We start from the raw sequence: 19,556 nt of genomic DNA, 5'->3' as shown, positions 1-19,556 counted from the left end.
GTCTTGCTTTGGCCCAGTATTTCCTCACTATTCTCCCCTCCCTACATTTTGGAATGGTGATGTATATCCTGTGCCATTACATATTGGAAGTGTATGACCTGCTTTTTGATTTTGATTTAACAGGAGATCACAGTTAAGAAACAACATGAATCTCAGAAGAGACTTTGATCTTTAGAATTTAAATAAGTTTGAGACTGTCATAGACTATGGGGACTTTTGAAGTTGGATTGAATGCATTTTTTGCATTATGATATGGCTTCAAGTCTTTGGGCGCCAGGGAGTGGAATGTGGTAGTTTGAAAGAGAATAGTTCCCAAAGGGAGTGGCACTATTAGGAGATATTGTCTTATTGGAGTAGGTGTGGCCTTGTTGGAAGAAGTATATCACTGTGGAGGAGGGCCTCCTCACAGCCTCATCTTATTTGCTCAAGCTACTTCCAGTGAGACAGGCCACTTTCTGTTGCCTGCAAGTCAAGATGTAGGGCACTCAGATACTTCTCCAGCACCATGTTTGCCTGCATGTCACCATGTTCCACCATAAAAATAATAGACTAAATCTCTGCAAATGTAAGCCACTCCAATTACATTTTCTTCCTTTATAAGAGTTGCCCTGGTCATGGTGTCTCTTCACAGCAATAGAAATCCTAAGACAATCTTAAAATTAATTACACTTAAATTTATATTTATACTTACATATGAAACAGTGGTTGCCAAGAATGAGCAAGGCCCTGGGTTCCATCCCCAGCTCTGGGGTAAAGGAGTACTCGTGCACGCACATGCACATGCGCGCTCACACACATACACATGCAAGCATACACACACAAACACACAAGTAAAACAGAAGAATAGATGGTTTACATTTACCAACTTTGGTATCTGATGAAGGCAAGTGCTTCCATGCTTTCAGATAGGAGTGTACACATACTATTTCTGAAATGCATTGCAGAGTCCCCCATCACTCTTTCTCAATGATATCCTTCTAGGTAAATTATATCAAAAGCAATCAACTCTAACTAACTAAGCTAGAACCCAAACCATAACTAAAGTCAGATTAAATAAAAAATCTAAACTCGATTTTGACTGACCCTATTATCACAAAGTATCAAAAGTTCTGAAGACTTTTTGAATTTGAGTAAAAATGATGCCTGTGCACACTAGGCTGGTTCTATCATACACACAAAGAACCAGCTGGAACCAGGACTCAAGAACAGTGCTACCAACGTTCCCTTGCACAACAAGCCTCATCTAACCTGCCACATAACCTCAGCTTTAAGGACAAGTTGTCAGTTCTGGACTTACCTGAGGAAAAATAACTAATGGATTTGGGAGGAGCCAATTTTTCAGTGCCATTTACTCTATGACCTCACCCAGAAAATAGGAACAAGATCACATTTGTCTAATAGATACTCTATCATAGGAGACCAATAATTATGACAGACCTGATTTCCTGATGTAAAAGCTATGCTTTTTAAATTTCCCCATACAAGGGCTGATTAGACTGTTTTTTCCTTTTGATGTTAATGCTATAAAGGCTGTACTTAACATAAAGTACATATTGGAAATAACTCTTTGTTGATGGATATGCAGGATGGCTGAGTACTGGAAAGAAGGAGTACGGTTTGAAGTGCCATCCTTGCTGCTAGTATCCTCTGAGTTGACTTTATGTTGTTGCGATGGCAACAAATTCCAGAGTGAGACAGCCAGGCTGTGTGGGCTTATCAGGTTCCCTATATATCCATGTGTGTTCCTTTCTTAGATTGCTTTCCAGGCTAGTTAACAGATAAAGTAGGTGGATTGGAATGGCTGGCTCATTTTCTTGGTTTTCAAATTGGCAATAGTAGATTATGAAGAACAGTACCATGTAGGAAAATACTGAGTCAGGATAAATTTTGCATTTCCAAACATAAAGCCAAGAAAAATTTTCATTTTGTATTAATAATAATTTGCTTTTTGATTTAGGTAACAATTTTGCTATTATGATGACTCTTCTCCAAACTGCCCATCACCTATTTTATCTGCAGCCTGGTGACAACCTTCCATCACCGGTGACAAGTGAGGTCTCTGACATTATTTGAGAAAAGATCTCAGTCACAAAGTGACAGCTCAACCAAGTAACCTACAGTCATTAGACAGGCACTTTTTGAACATGGTAGCAAATCATTTTAAATAAACTTGATCCAATGACTAAAAGAACACTAGTGAGTCCCAATTTGTATGATGAGCACACTTCTAGCTAGGTGTGGTGGCTCACGCCTGTAAACCCAGAACTTGGGAGGCTGAAGCAGGAGGCACTGTCATGAGTTCAAGGCCAGCCTCGGCCACAGTCCCTGCTTCAACAAAAGAAAACAAAATACAAACAACAACAATACAAAATCTACGTCTCCAAGACCACTGGCACAGGGAGGGAGGCATTGTAGGGACTCTGTACAGAGCCTCTTTGGTGCTTGTACAGTCCTTACCTGGCAGTCAAAGTCCTGGAAGTTTCGTGTGCCATTCTGTCAATGGAAGGCAGAAAACACAGTCAGTTTCCCCAAATGTGCAGTAAATTTAGCTCACAGTGAAAGCAGTGCACGTGCAGACTCCCAGCTCTCACAAACTAAAATGATTCTCATTGAAAGGCTTTGGAGAGAGGGTGGGTGTTTGCGATGCTACTGCAGGCTCCATTTTCAGAGGTGAGATTAACATGAGTTAAAGCCTAGTTATCCAGCAAACCCTGTTGTATTGTGCCGTGTGTGGAAAGAAAGCAGTAAGGACGCATAGGAAGAGGGTGAAACTTGAACCACAGTCTAAAGCTCATCCTCAACACACATGGGAAGTACCTCAATGAAAAGGCAGTGAGGCCAAGTGACAGTGGTGGAGAATAGAAAAGAGGTTTCCAGATCTAGAAAGACAAGGCCAAGAAATGAAGATTTCAAATCTAACCTTAGTTAGATCTCTTCTTTAAGAAAAGCAACATTGGGAAGATGGCTCACCAGTTAAGAAAGCATACTGCACCAGGCATACATTTAATCCTAGTACTTGGGAGGTAGAGGCAAGTGGACCTCTGAGTTTGAGACCAGCCTAATCTATAGAGTGAGTTTCAGGACAGCTAGGACTACACAAAGAAACCCTGTCTCAAAAAACCAAAAGAATGTACACTGCTCTTGCAGAGGACATGAGTTCAGTTCTGGCACTCATGTGGGACAGCTCACAACTACCTATAACTCCAGCTCTAGGAAATCCAAAAACCCTGGGCTCTGCAGGCACCCCCGACTTGTGCACATATCCACACACACATGCATAGGAATAGAAATAAATCTTTTTTTTCTAAAAAAATTTATTTATTTATTTATTTATTTATTTATTTATTTATCTATTTATTTATTTATTATGTATACAATGTTCTGTCTGTATGCCTGCAGGCCAGAAGAGGGCACCAGATCTCAGTACAGATGGNATGCCTGCAGGCCAGAAGAGGGCACCAGATCTCAGTACAGATGGTTGTGAGCCACCATGTGGTTGCTGGGAATTGAACTCAGGACCTTTGGAAGAGCAGGCAATGCTCTTAACCTCTGAGCCATCTCTCCAGCCCCTAGAAATAAATCTTAATTAAAAAAGAAAAGCAACCTTGGGGGTTGGAGAGACGATGCAGCTGTTAAGAGCACCTGCTGTCTTGTAGAAGATCCAGGTTAGGTGGCTCATAACTACCTGTCACTCCAGTTCCAAGAGATCCAAAGCCTTCTGGCTTCTGTGGGCATTGCACATATATAGATAGGCTCATGCACATATATAGATAGGCTCACACACATAGACATAAATAAAAATCAATGAAATTTTTCTAAAAAGCAATGTTGCTGTAGGAAAAAAATGAAACATTTTTTAATATGCTAACATATGAATTACATCCTATGAAATTGCTGATAAGAAAAAAAGAGGAAAAAAAAATCACTGGATCATTTAAAAAGTACAACATACCTAAAAGCTCCAAATGAAATTCACCAAGTTCCTAAAAAGGGATTGTATGACAGTAATGCTCGAGGGAACCAATGGAATGATTCAGAGCACGTCTGTAGTGTTTAAACTGCCAAAGTTGAAAGAGTACAACATAAGAGTACAAAAAGGGGAACGGGATGTAGTTAGAAAAAAGAAAAACCCTTCTGATTTGATTTGTCATAATGTATACATAATGTATACATATAAAGCTCCATTAGCTAGTTATATAATAGTACATGTATTCATCGCCCCAACAGTTTCCAGAAGGTGTGGAGCTGCAAATAAGAGCCTTTCTCAACACTGCCTTTCCAGATACCCAACTGCTCAAGAAATCCATCTTAGGAACAGCTCTTCTCTGAGCCAGAGTCACAGCTTGGCACTAGAGCACTGCCTTAGTACGTTCAAGGCCCTGGGTTTGATTCCCAGCACTAGAAAATACCATTCTTCCTGATCCCACCACTTCCTAGCTGGCAAGACAGAACAGAGGTTTGAGGCATAGCCTAGGGGTACACATACCAAAAGAAACAAACTACCCTACCCAGGAGAGGAGCTAGTAGAACCAGCTGGGGTAATCTGGATCAGTGCAATCCAATATGATAGCCATCAGTCACATGAACAATTTAAGTTGTGCATGCATATATGTAACTTTTTTTGCATTGTTTTAAATTTTGTTTTGTGAAACAGGATCTCTATGCCTTGAGTGCTGTGCCTCTTACCTCCTGAGTGCTGAGAATACAGGTGTATGGAATACACCTTGCTATTAGATTTTAAGTTATTTATTTTTAAAAAAAAATCAAGTTTCTCAGCTGCATTAGCCATATCTAGTGCCCATGTTACTGGGAAGCACATACACACAACACTTCCACTATTGCAGAAATGCCTGTATGATGCTGTCTGATGACCTTTTGAACGAGTCAGATTCTAGATAAATAGCCTTGGGTTTTCTAAGATGTATACAGCAAAGCCACAACAGATCAACAACCACTGAGAAAGTACAGATGCCACAAATAACAAACACGGACAGAGAACCAAGGCTAGTCTGGGCATCATTCTTGACTCAAAACTGAAGAAATAATTTTAAAATCTGATACAGTTACAGCACGGAAAGACAGTGATGATACCACAGATGAGATGGGAGAGCACATTCCAAGGAAGGCAGCTGCTATAAGCAAAAAGATATCATAGTGTTGTATGCCTCCTACTAATCCCACAATATACAGATAAGAACTTCTTCAGAGAAGCCACTGCATTTAATTTCCAGTAAGACTATGAAAGACCAAAGGAAGAGTCCTCGCACAGACTAAAGTAGATTGTTTCAGTAAGACATAAGTGACCAGCAAGTGAGTTCTTTTATTTATACAGTAAGCAAGACAATTTTTAAAAAATTAAGCCAGGCTCATGCCTATTGTCCTATTCTTTAGAGACTGAGGCAGGATTTCTGAAAGTTCAAGGCCAGTTTGAACTAGATCATGAGACCTATCCTAGCCTGGAAATACTTTAAGGCTTTGCCTCAAAACAAACAAACAAAACCAAAAACACCCAAAACAAAGATTAAAAGTAAAATACCAAACATTAACCACCACCTATCTCTGCATAGAGATTATGAGTGATGTAATTTCCTTAATGCTTTTCTACCATAAGCATGTGTTTTCCTTTCATAATTTACCAAACAAAAAGGATTTGCACAAAAAAGGTAGGTTTAAAGATGGGTCATATTAGGGCTTCAGTCCTACAGTGTTCCTAGAGGCTCCCTTAGGGATTATTTAAAAAGATTAAAGGAAAATCACTCTAATCTGACTAGACTCTCTGAGAGCCTCTGTCACTGTTGCGTAAGTTCAGTGTCCTTGTGATCACATGATAGCAACCACAAGGCATTTTGTGAGGTATAAGCCTCTGGGATGAGCACAAGAGAAATAACCAAAGCAGAAGCAGGCAATCCCTCCCAGAAATGCCAGCTACCCTGTTTGTTGAGGAGTTAGCAAAAATCTTAATCAAAAGTACAAACTAGACTCCCAGGAAAAAAGGGTACTAACAATAAATTTTTCATTTATTTATTTATTTGTGTGTGTGTGTGTGTAAGAGAGAGAGAGATGCAAGACGATCTTTGTGCAGTGCTCTGAGCTTCATTTGTGGGTCAGTATAAAAGTTGTTCGCACTACATATCAAAGCTCTGTGTTCTAACGTCAGCACCACAAAAAAAACCTAAACAACAAGCAAGTAAGAAAATCATAAATTTAAAACAAGTAATTCCCCCAACTGAGTAAGGAAAAAGCAACTAAGAACTGGTCAAAGAAAGAGGGAAAGTATGTATAAATAAAACAACTTGGAAGGGAGAAACAGTAATCACTAGAGAGAAGACAGCTGCATCCTTCCAATCATATCGAGAAATGTAAAAAAAAATGGGGCTGGAGAGCTGACTCAGCGGTTGAGAGCACTGGCTATTCTTCCAAAGGTCCTGGTTCCTAACACACACTTGGTGGCTCACAACCATCTTTAACACTGTTCCTAGAGATCTGACAACCTCTTCTGTCCTCAGTAGGCACCAGGCATGTATATGATACTCATATATACATGCATGCAGGCAAAACAAGTATAAGAAGTTCTGAGAGGCAGAAGGCAATGGCCACAATGTAAAGAAAGATGAGCTAATAAGACCTTGAAAGCAATACCCAAAAGCGACCAGGGAATCCACCAGTTCTGTGAGTTTGTAGCAGGGAGGGGGCCTATGTCTGACTCACCATCTATTCTTGGTCCTGACACTCAGCAAGTGCAAAACTGTCATCTTGAAGAGGTTATGAACACCCCAAAAGAAACATAGGGTTTGAGGCAGACAAGAATACCAAAGAGGGAAGGAACTGAAGTGGGGATAGGAAGTTGTTACAACAACAAAATTTTTTGGAAATAAATTGATCTAAAAAACAAAAGTACACAAAAATGGACTCCCAAGTGTGGTGGCATACCCGTAATCCACCTTCTATGAGTCACTAAGGCAGGACAATTACAAATTTCAGGCCAGCCTAGGCAACTTAGAAGATTTTTTTTTTCTCAGAATAAAAATTTTCTAAAAGGGACCATGGCTGGAGATGTAGCTCTGTGATACCAAGCTTGGGTAACACACCAAAAGCCCTTGGTTCCATCCTTAGGGGCAAAAAACTAAACAACAAAAAACCTTCCAGAGAGAAGAAAAACAAGACATCTCTCCTAAAAAAAATCCTCCCAACATAAAGCAAAATGAAAATGGGTTCAAATAAGCCCCTCCCCAAATACCTAATAACTCATGTGTCTTTAACTGAGTAAGATAAACAATTAACATAAGTTAATAATCAGTGTTGTTTCAAAGCTTAGCAATAGGGTCTTGCTATATATCTTAGGCTGGCCTCAAATTTATGATTTTTTTGCTTTAGCCTCCAGCCAACTGTTTTTTGAGGAGAAATATGTTCAAGCTGATAATCCAAAATAAGAATGAAAATTCTAGGGGGGGGGCTGGAGAGATGGCTCAGTGGTTAAGAGTATTGACTGTTCTTTCAGAGGACCTGGGTTCAATTCTCAGCACCCACATGGCAGCTATTACACTCACTGTACCTACTTTTCAAGCCCCTTCCTGACATGACACTCCAGCTACCCAGCCTTTTACCAGTAATCCACCAAGTAGGCCAGACCCTCTGGAAACATTTATTAAAATTTAAAAATGTAATTTTATTATTGTATGTGTGCTTATTGTTGGAGGAGGAGGAACCTGTGTACCACTGCATGCACGTGGAGGTCAGAGGACAAAGGGCAGTTGGTTCTCTCCTTTCACCTTTACATAGGTTTTAGGGATCTAATTCAGGTCATCAGGCTTACACAACACGTCCTGCTAAGGCTGAGCCTCCTAATCTCCTATCCCACGTACCACTCTGCACACAACCTTTATAAAAGTGACCCTGACACAAACTCCTCTATTTCAACTCTCCTAGAGCTTACAAATATGTTGCTCCCAGTGGCTGGGCTGGAGAGATGGCTCAGCAGTTAAGAGTGCTAGCTGCTTTTCCAGAGGTCCAGGTTCAGTTCCTAATACCCACATGGCAGCTCACAAGCATCTCTAACTACAGTCCCAGGGGATCCAATGCCATCTTCTGGTCTCTGTGGGCATCAGGCACACAAGTGGTGCATAGACATACATGCAGGCAAAACAACCATGTCGATAAAAAATAATTTTTTAAAAGTTGATCCCAGAGTTCTCCCTCTTATAATTCTTATGTCCTCCCCTTTCCCTTCGCTTACACACCTGGCCATTAGTAGTAGAAAAACAAACCTTAAACCTTAAACTACAGTATGAGTATGTGTTATTTCACAATTTACTGTAATAACCAAAGCAAAGCAAATAGTTTGCTTCCATTCATCCCCTTGGGTATTTACTCCCCTTCCCGATATACCATCAACCGTCCAGAAGACAGCTGTGGCTTCCTGTTTGTTTTTTGTTTTTGTTTTCAGACCTGGCTTCTGGCTTTTACTAGGTTCTATAGTATCTAAAGCAAATAGGCAGACTAGAAGACAGGGAGAATGAAGTAGGAGACCTGCTGGGTGAGGTGGCGCAACAACTAACAAGCAGCAGCAGCAGATGGCAAGAAAAGCATTGGACCCCCAAATCAAGATCAAAGTTAAAAGTTAAAGGTCTAGACTGAGCTCTAATATTTTAATAGATACTGACTTTGGACAAGGTATACACCTCATCTGTAAAACAGGTGATTATTTATTTAGCAAGAACCTAGGAGAATAATATAATAATTTGTTGTTTGGTTGGTTGGGACTTTCTTCATAGCCCTGGATGTCCTGGAGTCACTACGTAGACCAGGCTGAATCCACAGAGACCCACTTGCCTTTGCCTCCCAAGTACTGGGATTAAAGGTGTGCACCATTCTGCCCGGTTGGAGAATAATAAAATATTTGTAAAAATACTCTGAAAACAGCTAAACATTTTTTGAGACAGTCTTATATAGCCTTATGTGGTGATAATTTGTGCAAAAAAAAAAAAAAAAAAGCGTGCCTGAGGATCAGAGTGTGGAGTGAGCCACTAATTAGCCACAGAGTTCAGGTAATGGTGGCACACACCTTTAATCCTAGCACTTGGAAGGCAAGGACGTCCTGGGCTACATTAGATTGATCCAGTCTAAAAGAGAAACAGGGCCAAGTGGTGGTGGCTCACACCTTTAATGCCAGAAGTTGGGAGTCACACGACTTTAATCCCTGTACTAGGGAGATGAGACAGGAAAGGATATGGCTGGGTGGAGAGAGGAATATAAGGCAAGAGGAGACATGAGGATTCATAGAGAGAGAATCGTGACCACTTTGGTCTGAGAATTCAGTACAGGTAAAAGATCTCTCTAGTGGCTGGCTTCTTTACTTTCTTTTAGCTTTCACCCCGATATCTGACTCTGGGTTTTTATCGTTAAAACTAGTTGGATTTGCACTACAGTTCTGGCTAGCCTGGAACTCACTATGCAACCCAGAATAACCTTGGACTCTTGACAACCTTCTTGACTCTGCCTCCCAAGCACTAGGATCTCAGAGGTATGCTACTATGCCTGGGTTTTCTTTTTCTTTTAAGACAGGATCTTGCTATGTATTCTAGGACTTGGTGTTCTCTTATCTCAGCTTTCTAAGCACTGGTATTATATAGTCTGTACCACCACACTTTTAATGCTATTTGAGAAAAAAAACCTAAACACTCATATATCTATACAATTCTGTTCTGGTGGTTAGTTCTTTTCATCACTGGAGCCAAAATAAACATGGCAAATCCACCCACTTCTTGACAATCCCGAGCTATAGACAAAATTACAGGCATACTAAAATAAAATGGAAGAACACCATGAGTGATAAGTTAACAAAAGCGTCTCTTAAAATATATGGAAAATGCTTCCTTATGGTCACCCAGGACACGCTTCTCTACAGTAGGGTTGGTCTGCATTCTCTTTAGTTTCCTGAAGCATAAAACGGTTTAGCAAATTATAAAGAAAAAGATGGGGTAAAATAATATACATCTCTAGGCTGCTCCTTAAAGGGACAAGAGAAATCACACAAAGTCTACATGGTTACGACAGTGGGCAGAACATTTCAAAACAGGAAAAAATTGGGTTTCAGTCCCAGCTCTACCACTTACTGACTTGGCAAGCTAGCCTGTCAATCAGATTACTTTTATTTGCTAAGTGAAGATTAATACTACTTCAAAGGGATAATCTGAGCACTAAGAAAGAATGTATGTAAAGCACTTGGCACATAAAACGTACTTCATAAAAAATAATAGCTGGACAGGTCATACCCCACAAAAAATGAAGAAAAGGAGTAAGGGAAGAAAGAGAAGAAGAGAGGGAAGGAAGTCAAAGCAACAACAAAACCGTCTATGAGATCTACCCATTTAAACCCAGGGGCTTTCTCTTAATGCCAGTAATTGTCTGTTATCCAAGTACTTTGCACCCCAGAAGATATTTAGCAATATCTGGAGACTTTTTAGTTGCCACCACTAGAGGAGAAGTAGTAGCATCTAGTGGATACAGGCCAAAGTTACTATTAAACATTCTACAGTGCACAGGATAGTCTCCCAAAGAATATCTAGTCTAAAACATCAGTGCCAAGACAAAGAAATCCTGCAAGCATTATTTGGAACTCAATCTAGAGAGCTATTTCCTTTCTTAGCATTGGCAATATGGAAATGCATTTATCTGTGCTCTCTGCCTCACCAAGCTACCTAGAGCATCAAATAAAATGGTGGGAATGGATAAGAGGCATTTCCTCATCATTCCCTTTTACATCATACACAAAAGTACCAATTTACTGAGCTAAGCTGGCATTGTTCAAATACTCAGGGATACCAGTGATCAGGGAATATAGGAGGATATGAGGTAGGGCTCTTTGGGGATGCCACTGTTCAAAGGGAACTCTGGTCTACTCAGTCTGGACATGGGACTTTCATGAATAGTAAACAGGACATGAACATGTCTCAGGGAGAGGAAAATGCAAGATGGAATGTGGGAAGTGGGTGGGAACAGAACAAGCATATCAAAGAGGAACTGACAGATGTTAGGGAGTAAGACTTTGCTTGGTGTCAGTCTATCTGGGTCACAATGAAATAACACAGATAGTAGGACTTACAACAACAGAAGTTAGTTCTTCACAGCTCTGGAAGCTGCAAAGTTTCAGATCGAGATTGTTGCTCAGTTCCGTTTCTGATGAGGGCTCTTCCTGCTTCACAGCTAACTGCTTTCTCACTAGGCTTCATCTGGTAACAGGGAGAGGCCACCAACCCTATCTGTGCTTCTGCCCTTCCTGAACTTCAATCACTCTTGTAAAGGTCTGTCTTAGTTTTGTACTGTTGCTAAATAAAAAGACCTAACAAAAGCAGCTTAGTAAAGAATGGTTTTGTTTTAGCTCACAAACTGGGTTGTTCATTATAACTGGGATGTCAAGGTTGAAGGAACCTGAAGTAGCTCTCACAGCTGGTCAAGAGCAGAGAAAGCGTGAGAACTTACATACTTGCAGTGCTCAGCTTGCTTTCTCCTTTTTCACATAGTCTGGGACTCAAACCCTGCTTACTTCTAGGCTGTCTTCCCACATTGTTTAGTATAATCAAGACAATCCCCCACAGTCATGCCCACAGGCCAACCTAGTTTAGATAATCAATCCCTCATTGCCTTCCCAGGTAAGTATACATCACATCAAGCTGACAATTAAAACAAACTATCACAAGGCCTCCTCTCCAAAAGTCACATGTGGTGGGGATCTGAAGTTTCTGTGTGTAAAGCTGGGGACAACACAGTAATGCTAAGACACACATGAGACTCAGCTGAAGCATTCTGTGACCTTAGAGAGGCTCAGACATTAATCCAGGGAGGTTCTTTCTTTTTTGCAAATTATGTGTATGTGCCTTTGTGGGAGTATGTGCATGAGCATACAGGTGTTCATGGAGGCCAGAAAAGGGCACCAGATCTACTGGAGTTGGAGCTATAGGCAGTTTGTGAGCTGCCCAACCTGGATGCTAGGAACCCAACTCATATCCTCTGCAAGAGCAATATACATTCTTTACCGCTGAGCCATCTGTTCAGCCCCAACTCAGTGGTTTTCTATAGACATAGTCACCATCCCTTTCCTTCTTCAGCTGCCCTTTCTGTGATATACACAGACCATTAACTTCTGTATTTACATGTCTCCTCAGTAATCTTGTGGCTTTTTAGGGCCAGGGAGGGGCATTTACTTGTGTCTCAGTCTTCAAGATCTGAAGTCAATCAGGTCATGTGCTTCTAACATTGGTGAATCAAAATCAATTGTAGTCCAATCTCAATCTTGGGAGCTTTTTAAAATGTTGAACAGGCAAGACATGGCATAAATGAGAATCCAGAGTTCAGTCTGAATTACATAGTGAGACCCTGTCTCAAAACAATACCTAAGATGGTGGGGGTAAGTAGCTTAGTGGATGAAAACTTGTACAAGCATGTACAAGATCTTTTGTTCAATCCTTGGTATGAACAAAAACAACTAAACTATATCCCAGATCGTCCAGTGAGGTACCAGAGAGGAGGGATGACTCAGGATCAATAATTTTTACATCTCCACAGGTAATCCCAACAAGAAGCCAAAGCTGACACCTACTGACCACAGTCTTTACCCCTCAGACAGGTCTGAAGTGGGATCTGGAACCTTCATTTTCAAACAGCCCCTTACCTGATTCTGATTGTTAGCAAGCCTGAGGCAGGTTATTTAATTACTGAAGCCAAATGCTCTGCTTCCCCCTGCCCTGAGAATATTCATTTCCATAGCCAGACATGAGCTTTACAGCTGTACGTTTTAGCTCCTTCCTCCTTTTCACAGAACACTATTTTAGGTACAATCCTCCATATACATAGAAAGATGGTATTTAATGGATAGAGATTTCTGTAAGCATGTTGGGGGTGTGCAGCAGAAGTCAAGAGGGTGTTAAAAAATACATACTGCCAAAGAAGAGAATACAAAGTCTAGTGAAAGTCAAAAGAAGGGCGTGACAGACAGAAGAAGTCACAGGGATGAGTACAGGACTGGCAGGATGCGATATAATTCAGTAGAAATATAAGTCAGCAGAGCTAGACGTTATAAAGGGCTTTCCTTCGGACAGAGAAAGATAATTAGCATCAACATCTTTTGGTGCTCTTACCCTTTCCTACCCATTCACCCTATCCATACACTCTCTCAATTCTTTCCTCTAAGGATGTTATGGACCCACACCAAGCTATAAAGTAATTTAACAGACTAGGACAATAAACCAAAAGAATAGTGTAGGAAAGAGTTTCTGATGTGTACACTGAACAGGGAGGGCAAGAGAGATCTGCTTGTCTTAATGTTTGATTCCTCACATCATGACTTGCATTTGCTGAGTCCTAGTGGCTGTCAACTATGCCATTCATCATGAAATTCTCTAATGCTAAGATAAAAATGAGGTATACTCTGCCTGGCAATGGTAGTGCACACCTTTAATCCCAGTACTAAGGAGGCTGAGGCAGGTGGATCTCTGTCGGGAGCTGTGAACCCCCAGATCCTGAATTTCTTGTAAACAACTTGTTTTCCTCTACTCAGAGACAGCTTGCAGCTGCTCTGAGCACAAGACCCTCAGGAGTTCCTGATGGCACGGGAGTGGTTTCTGGTGGGTTTGGCTGGGGTGTGGCTGTCAAGTTAAGGATCCTTATATAAACTCCCCCTGGACACAATGAGGGTGGCATTCCTGTTTCCTGTGTCTCTCTCTGTCTGTGAGTCTTTGTGTGTTTCAATCTCCAGCTCCCTTGCCTGGTTCACAAACTGTATGGTGGCGCATAGAGCGCAGACGGGCGTGGTGCGCCGCAGATCTCTTGAGTTTGAGGCCAACCTAGTCCATACAGTGAGTTCCAGGACAGCCAGGGCTAACAGAGAAACCCTATATCAAACAACTAACACCTTTGTCACCAAAAAAAATAAGATATACTACTGACATCTACCCCTGATGAAAATGGTGATACTGATCAAAAGGTCACATTGTAGGTAGACTCAACAAACTTTTGAGAGAGCATTGCAGCCTGTGTCTATCACTAGCCATGCATGTTAAAATCTCCTTATAGAAACTAAAAGTCAAAGCATTTGGATCCCAAATCAATTGCCACCTTCAGACTTTTTATTTAAATTAGCCATATTATTTTTTCCCTTTCAGATTTCTATAAAGTAGAAAAACTTCAAAAAAATGACTGAATATTCCCATGGAAAAGAAAAAGTGAGGGAGACATCAAAAAGTAGGAGACATCAAAGAAATGAGTTTTTACAAATATTCCCACCATTAAAAATCAAGCTAAGTGTTCTACTTAGTATTCTGGTGATATAAGAAATTAATAGCAGAAGAAAACCATCTGTATACATTTTAGCTAAAGCAAAGCAGTCTTTACCTTATCGTTTAGAAGTGGTTTGATCTCTGTGAGTTGGACATCCTGAAGTTCATCCATGAGGATGGCTCAGAGTAGATACGTCTCAGGAATGAACCAGTAACTCTGGAACAGAAGAGAAAGAAGAGAAGACAGATTCTCAAGCTGGTGTTGAAAACATAACGTTATCCATTCAGATGCTGGAATTTGCTCTATGTATATCTATTTATTTTATTTTTGGTTTTCCGAGACAGGGTTTCTCTGTGGCTTTGGAGCCTGTCCTGGAACTAGCTCTGTAGACCAGGCTGGTCTCGAACTCACAGAGATCCACCTGCCTCTGCCTCCTTAGTGCTGGGATTAAAGGCGTGCGCCACTACCGCCCGGCATGCTCTATGTATATCATGAACCACACAGGGTGCAGCAAACACACAGGGAGGCAGAAAGACTTTCAAACGGCCTATGTTATTCTTCCCTTAAGGTATTTGTTCATACCTTTCCACAGCTTCCCACCCCCCTCCCTCACTCGGAGTATGAGTAGGATCTGTTTCTTGCTTTTGACTAACAGAATGAGGGAAATGTAACAGAAGGTAATGCACATGAATACTTTCAGGAGCTACATTACAAAATATCTTAATATCTGTTTTGCTGAAAGACACTCTGCCCTGTTAGCTTTGTTGAGCCAGTTGACATGCTATAATATGGCCATGTGGCAGGGAACTAAGGGTGGTTTCTCTTAAGCTAGCAAGGAGGGGAAAAAGGATAGAAAGCAACTAAGACCCTAGGATCAGTATCTCTACAAGAAACCGAATACTGTCAACAACCACATAATTCTGAAAACAGATTCTTCCCCAGTGTAGACTCAGCTGAAAGGTAAACCAAACTGACACCTTGTTTGCAGCCTTACAAAGGATCCATAAAGTCTTGAGATAACAAAGGTGTGTTGCTTTAGGTTACTAAGTCTGTAGTATATTTTATTTTATTTTCTTAAATGTTTATTTATTTATTATGTATATAATATTCTGTCTGTGTGTATAGCTGCAGGTCAGAAGAGGGCACCAGACCTCATTACAGATGGTTGTGAGTCACCATGTAGTTGCTGGGAATTGAATTCAGGACCTTTGGAAGAGCAGGCAATGCTCTTAACCTCTGAGCCATCTTTCCAGCCCCTGTAGTGTATATATATATATATGTGTGTGTGTGTGTGTGTGTGTATGTATGTATATGTATATATGTGTATATGTGTATATGTATATATAGTGTTTGTTTGTTTGTTTTTCGAGACAGGGTTTCTCTGTGGTTTTGGAGCCTGTCCTGGAACTAGCTCTTGTAGATCAGGCTGGTCTCAAACTCACAGAGGTCCGCCTGCCTCTGCCTCCCGAGTGCTGGGATTAAAGGCATGCGCCACCACCGCCCAGCCCCTGTAGTATATTTTAATGAAGAAACAACAAATACCCTTTTTACTTTCAGTATAAATCTTGGTTCCTAAAGATGGGTAAGAGAACAATATCCTTAAACTATGCTCTGGGAGCAACAATGTGGAGAGTGGGTTAATGAAGGTAACAACTCAAAGTTAATGATGTAGAATATGACTCTATTAATAATGACAATGGCAATGAACAAACAACTTTTTTTCTGAGGAATCTAAGTATGGATAGGAAGATAGTTTCTGACCTCTGAGATGGCCTTCTATGAGTCCCAATATCCCTGATTCTTGATATTCACACTTACTTGTCTTCCACTCAAATAAATCAGGAATGACCTGCATTACTAGTAGAACATATGAGAAGTGCCAGGCGGTGATGGTGTACACCTGTAATCTCAGCACTCGGGAGGCAGAGGTAGGCAGATCTCTGAGTTCGAGGCCAGCCTGGTCTACAAGAGCTAGTTCTAGGACAGCTAGGGCTGTTAAACAGAGAAACCCTGTCTTGAAAAACAAAAAACAAAACCAAAAAACCCAAAGTGAAACAAAACAAAGAACATAAGAGAATTAATAAAATGTGACTTTTTAGAGTTCCAATACATGGACATTAGTTTCTGTGATGTTGAGCTTCTATTGACAAGGAAGAAAACCAGTATATTGTGAGGGCACACACAGACCTCTGGAGGTCCATGTGGAGGAGATTAGCACACCAGTACCAACCTGCTAGCCATGTGAGTGATCTTGCAAATGAATCTCAAAGCTACCTTCAAGAGTTTAGAAGTCTAAGTCATAGAAACAGCTGACAGCAACCACATGAGACATTGGCCAGAACCACTCTGCCAAGTCTGTTTCTGTATTCCTGGCCCACAAAAACTATAAAAGATAATAAAAAGCTTTGTTTTGAAGTGATATGTTATATAGCAACAGGTAACTAGTAAAGAGAGAACAGACTGTGGAGTTCAAAGAAAGGAAGCTGGCTAGAGGGAGGTAAGGTAGCTAGCCAGAAAGCTTTCCTTCGCCCCACCATACAGTCATGGATGGACTGCAAACACTGGATACTGCAGGCACAGGATTCTCATCGACTTCAGTCTTCCTTCTGTCTTGTCCCTGGACCCATCAAGTCAGGAAAAATGTTAATTCAGTAAGTTTGGGATGTAGATACTCAACACCACTTAGTGGGGGCCTATTGTGCAAAACACTGGGAAAGATCAGTAGAGAACGAGAGCAGAGATGACAATGGTCTATAAATTGATAAATAACAATAAGAGACAGAGTTCCAAGTGGAAGCAATTGCTTCTAATTGGTGAGAATTAAGAAGGCCTCAGACCCATGATGGAATTAGATCTGATTAAACCCACTGTGAACTAAAATCAGACAAATGATTGACTACCGCTCTGCTACTTAACATCACAGCTTAGCAATGCAGCACACTGCAGTGTATCTGCTGCTGTTCCCCACGCTCACATGACTGGTGCTGAGGTTTGCTGCCTCTGTCCAGCATGACAAGAGCCCAAGGGACAGACAGAAACTCAAAGCTCAGAAGGTGTAGCTACTTTTCTAGCACAATGTGTCCCTGGGTTTAATCTACAGCTTTGAAAAAAATTTGCCTGAGATTTTCTCAATTTGTGTTTATTAATCATACAATAATCTGTGGTTGTCTTTCACTTGGACTTTATATGATCATTTAGACCAAGTGAAAATAATAGAATAATGAAAAGATACTTTACGTACTGGTCTTCCATCTAAAGATAAACATTTTACCACCACTAGCAAGGCAGAGACAAGAGAACTGAAAGTTTGACACCATCCTAGGCTTCACAGGAAGGACCTGTCTCAAAATAAACACCAATTTTAATTTGTTCCCATGATGTTCTTTTTTTCCCCCCATGTAAAACGGTGATTTCCTGACACTGTGTTTTCCATGTTACCTGCTTTATTTCCTAGTTCAATTCACTCACAAGAAAGCACAGAGTGGGTCTGTCAGGGAACCTCAGGTCCAAAACCAAGACATCCACTTACTGCTCCCCTGCATTTTCTGTTTATTTTCCAAGGCAGGGTTTCATATAGTCTAGGCTAGCCCCAAACTTGTTAAGTACCTGAGACTGTCTGAACTTCTCACTGTCCTGCTTCTAAGTGGTGGGACTACAGGCAAGTATCACCATGCCTGCCCACCTCCTGCTTCTACAATAAGAGAAAATGAGATGTCTGTGCCAGTAAACACTACGAACTACAGAAGACTGTCCCCCTAGCTGGGCAGACTAAGGGAGGAATGCTGGAGCTGCTCCAGGGTTATTTAGAAATTGGCAAGAAGACAGGAGCATTTACCTTCCATATATGACGGGACCTAGTACATTCTTTCTTCTCAGTTCCTGCCATCTTGAGCCTTTGCCAGTGAGCAGTTTTATAATATCTATAAGAAGACTAAGATCACATGGTGGAAAACTCCATCTCCAGATCCCTCAGCTGCACAGACTGGCTCCCTCCTGGGGACCTGCGGCCCGCAGTTCCGGGATCTGCTGCCAGGTCCCATCCTGGCACAAAAAGGTACTGATATTTTCAAAAGACTGGTAAAGATTTCATAAGCTACAGTAGGCAACAAATGTTTGACCTCATCCTAGTCTTAAGAGGAAGTCAGAAGAGTTATAAAACCCAGGCGTCTTCAACTGAAGGAAAAGGAAAGGGGCAAAAGTAGGCACCAACTCCATGCCAAGTGTTCTCTAAGCATCTTATGTTTAACTCTCACACCAGTCTTCACAGGAAGGCATCTTCGTTTACTTCATAAATGAGAAGTTTAGGCTTGGACCAGTTTTCTGAAATTCTGCGTGTAAGAAATAAGGAAATGACTTCTTTTTTTCGTTCTCCACTATATAATAATGTCTATACCAGGCCCCACCAGCTGGTTATGGAAATTTGGATCAGTTCCTTCCTCTCCACCCACACGGTGGCACGCCTTGAGGTAAAGTCGATGGAAGTCTAAAGTAATCCTATACATACCAACAATGACTCAGAGCCCTTGGAAATGGAGGCTTGAGTCATCACACCAGGGTAAGAACTCACTCTCTCAGTAGCTAATTAAGGGCAAGGAGACTATGAAATAAGTCAGGAATTAAATTCCAGCTATTTCTTGGTAGCCAGATTTAGAAACAAGGGCTACTTCTTCTTAAAATAGTGTGCTTCAACCTTTAATGTACACTCTACTGGGCTTTTCTCAGTTTTGAGGGATAACAGTCTCGTGCATGATCCATCACTAAGGACTAGAGATCACCTGAGATGAGGCTGAAGGAGCATCACTAACATCTTCGCTTGAGATGGTGAGATGGAGCAGACTCTATTATTTTCATCCTGTCGTCTTCCAAAAAGAATATATTCAGTATTCCTTATATAATAAACTATATGGATTTTAAAAAGACTCCACAGGCCAGATCAACTAGAAGGAGAACACACCAGGAAGAACGGTTTTAGGAACTCAGCTGAAAGGCAGCTGTCCGTCAAGCAGCTGGAACTACAGATGAAAGGAGTAAAGGATGGACTAGGAACGCTCAGTGGTAGAGCACCAGGCTGACATACCTCACCTCAGCACCTCAGCACCACTAAAAAATAAGCATAAAATAACATGGAAATTAAAAGTTGATTTTAAAATAGAACAAGGTCATGGAAGAGACAGGTTTCTGTCAAAGTTTCTGGTTAGGGAGATAAAAGAATGATGACCCAATGAATGGAGATGGAGGAACTGAAAAAAAAAAGACATTAATGAAAAATTTCAATTAAAGTCAGG

At 41.0% G+C, this 19,556-nt stretch overlaps 1 protein-coding gene across 2 annotated transcripts in view; it reads right to left on the bottom strand.

The window, feature by feature from the left end:
* Ndrg3 (NDRG family member 3) overlaps positions 1–19,556 on the bottom strand; it is a 66,382-nt gene that overhangs the window by 31,553 nt on the left and 15,273 nt on the right. For both annotated transcript variants that reach the window (XM_050150685.1, XM_050150686.1), the window contains exons 2-3: positions 14,386–14,487; positions 2,458–2,493 (exon numbers count right to left, since the gene is read on the bottom strand). In XM_050150685.1, the coding sequence (XP_050006642.1) occupies positions 2,458–2,493; positions 14,386–14,442 (93 nt within the window). In that variant the 5' untranslated portion in view covers positions 14,443–14,487. The remainder of the gene's footprint in view (positions 1–2,457; positions 2,494–14,385; positions 14,488–19,556) is intronic.

This window comes from Alexandromys fortis, unplaced genomic scaffold (genome assembly GCF_014885135.2).
Source record: "Alexandromys fortis isolate MF-2015 unplaced genomic scaffold, M_Fortis_MF-2015_v1.1 scaffold_27, whole genome shotgun sequence".
Classification (NCBI taxonomy): domain Eukaryota; kingdom Metazoa; phylum Chordata; class Mammalia; order Rodentia; family Cricetidae; genus Alexandromys; species Alexandromys fortis.
Note: the sequence above shows the minus strand (reverse complement) of the source record. Positions and strands in the feature narration are given on the sequence as shown.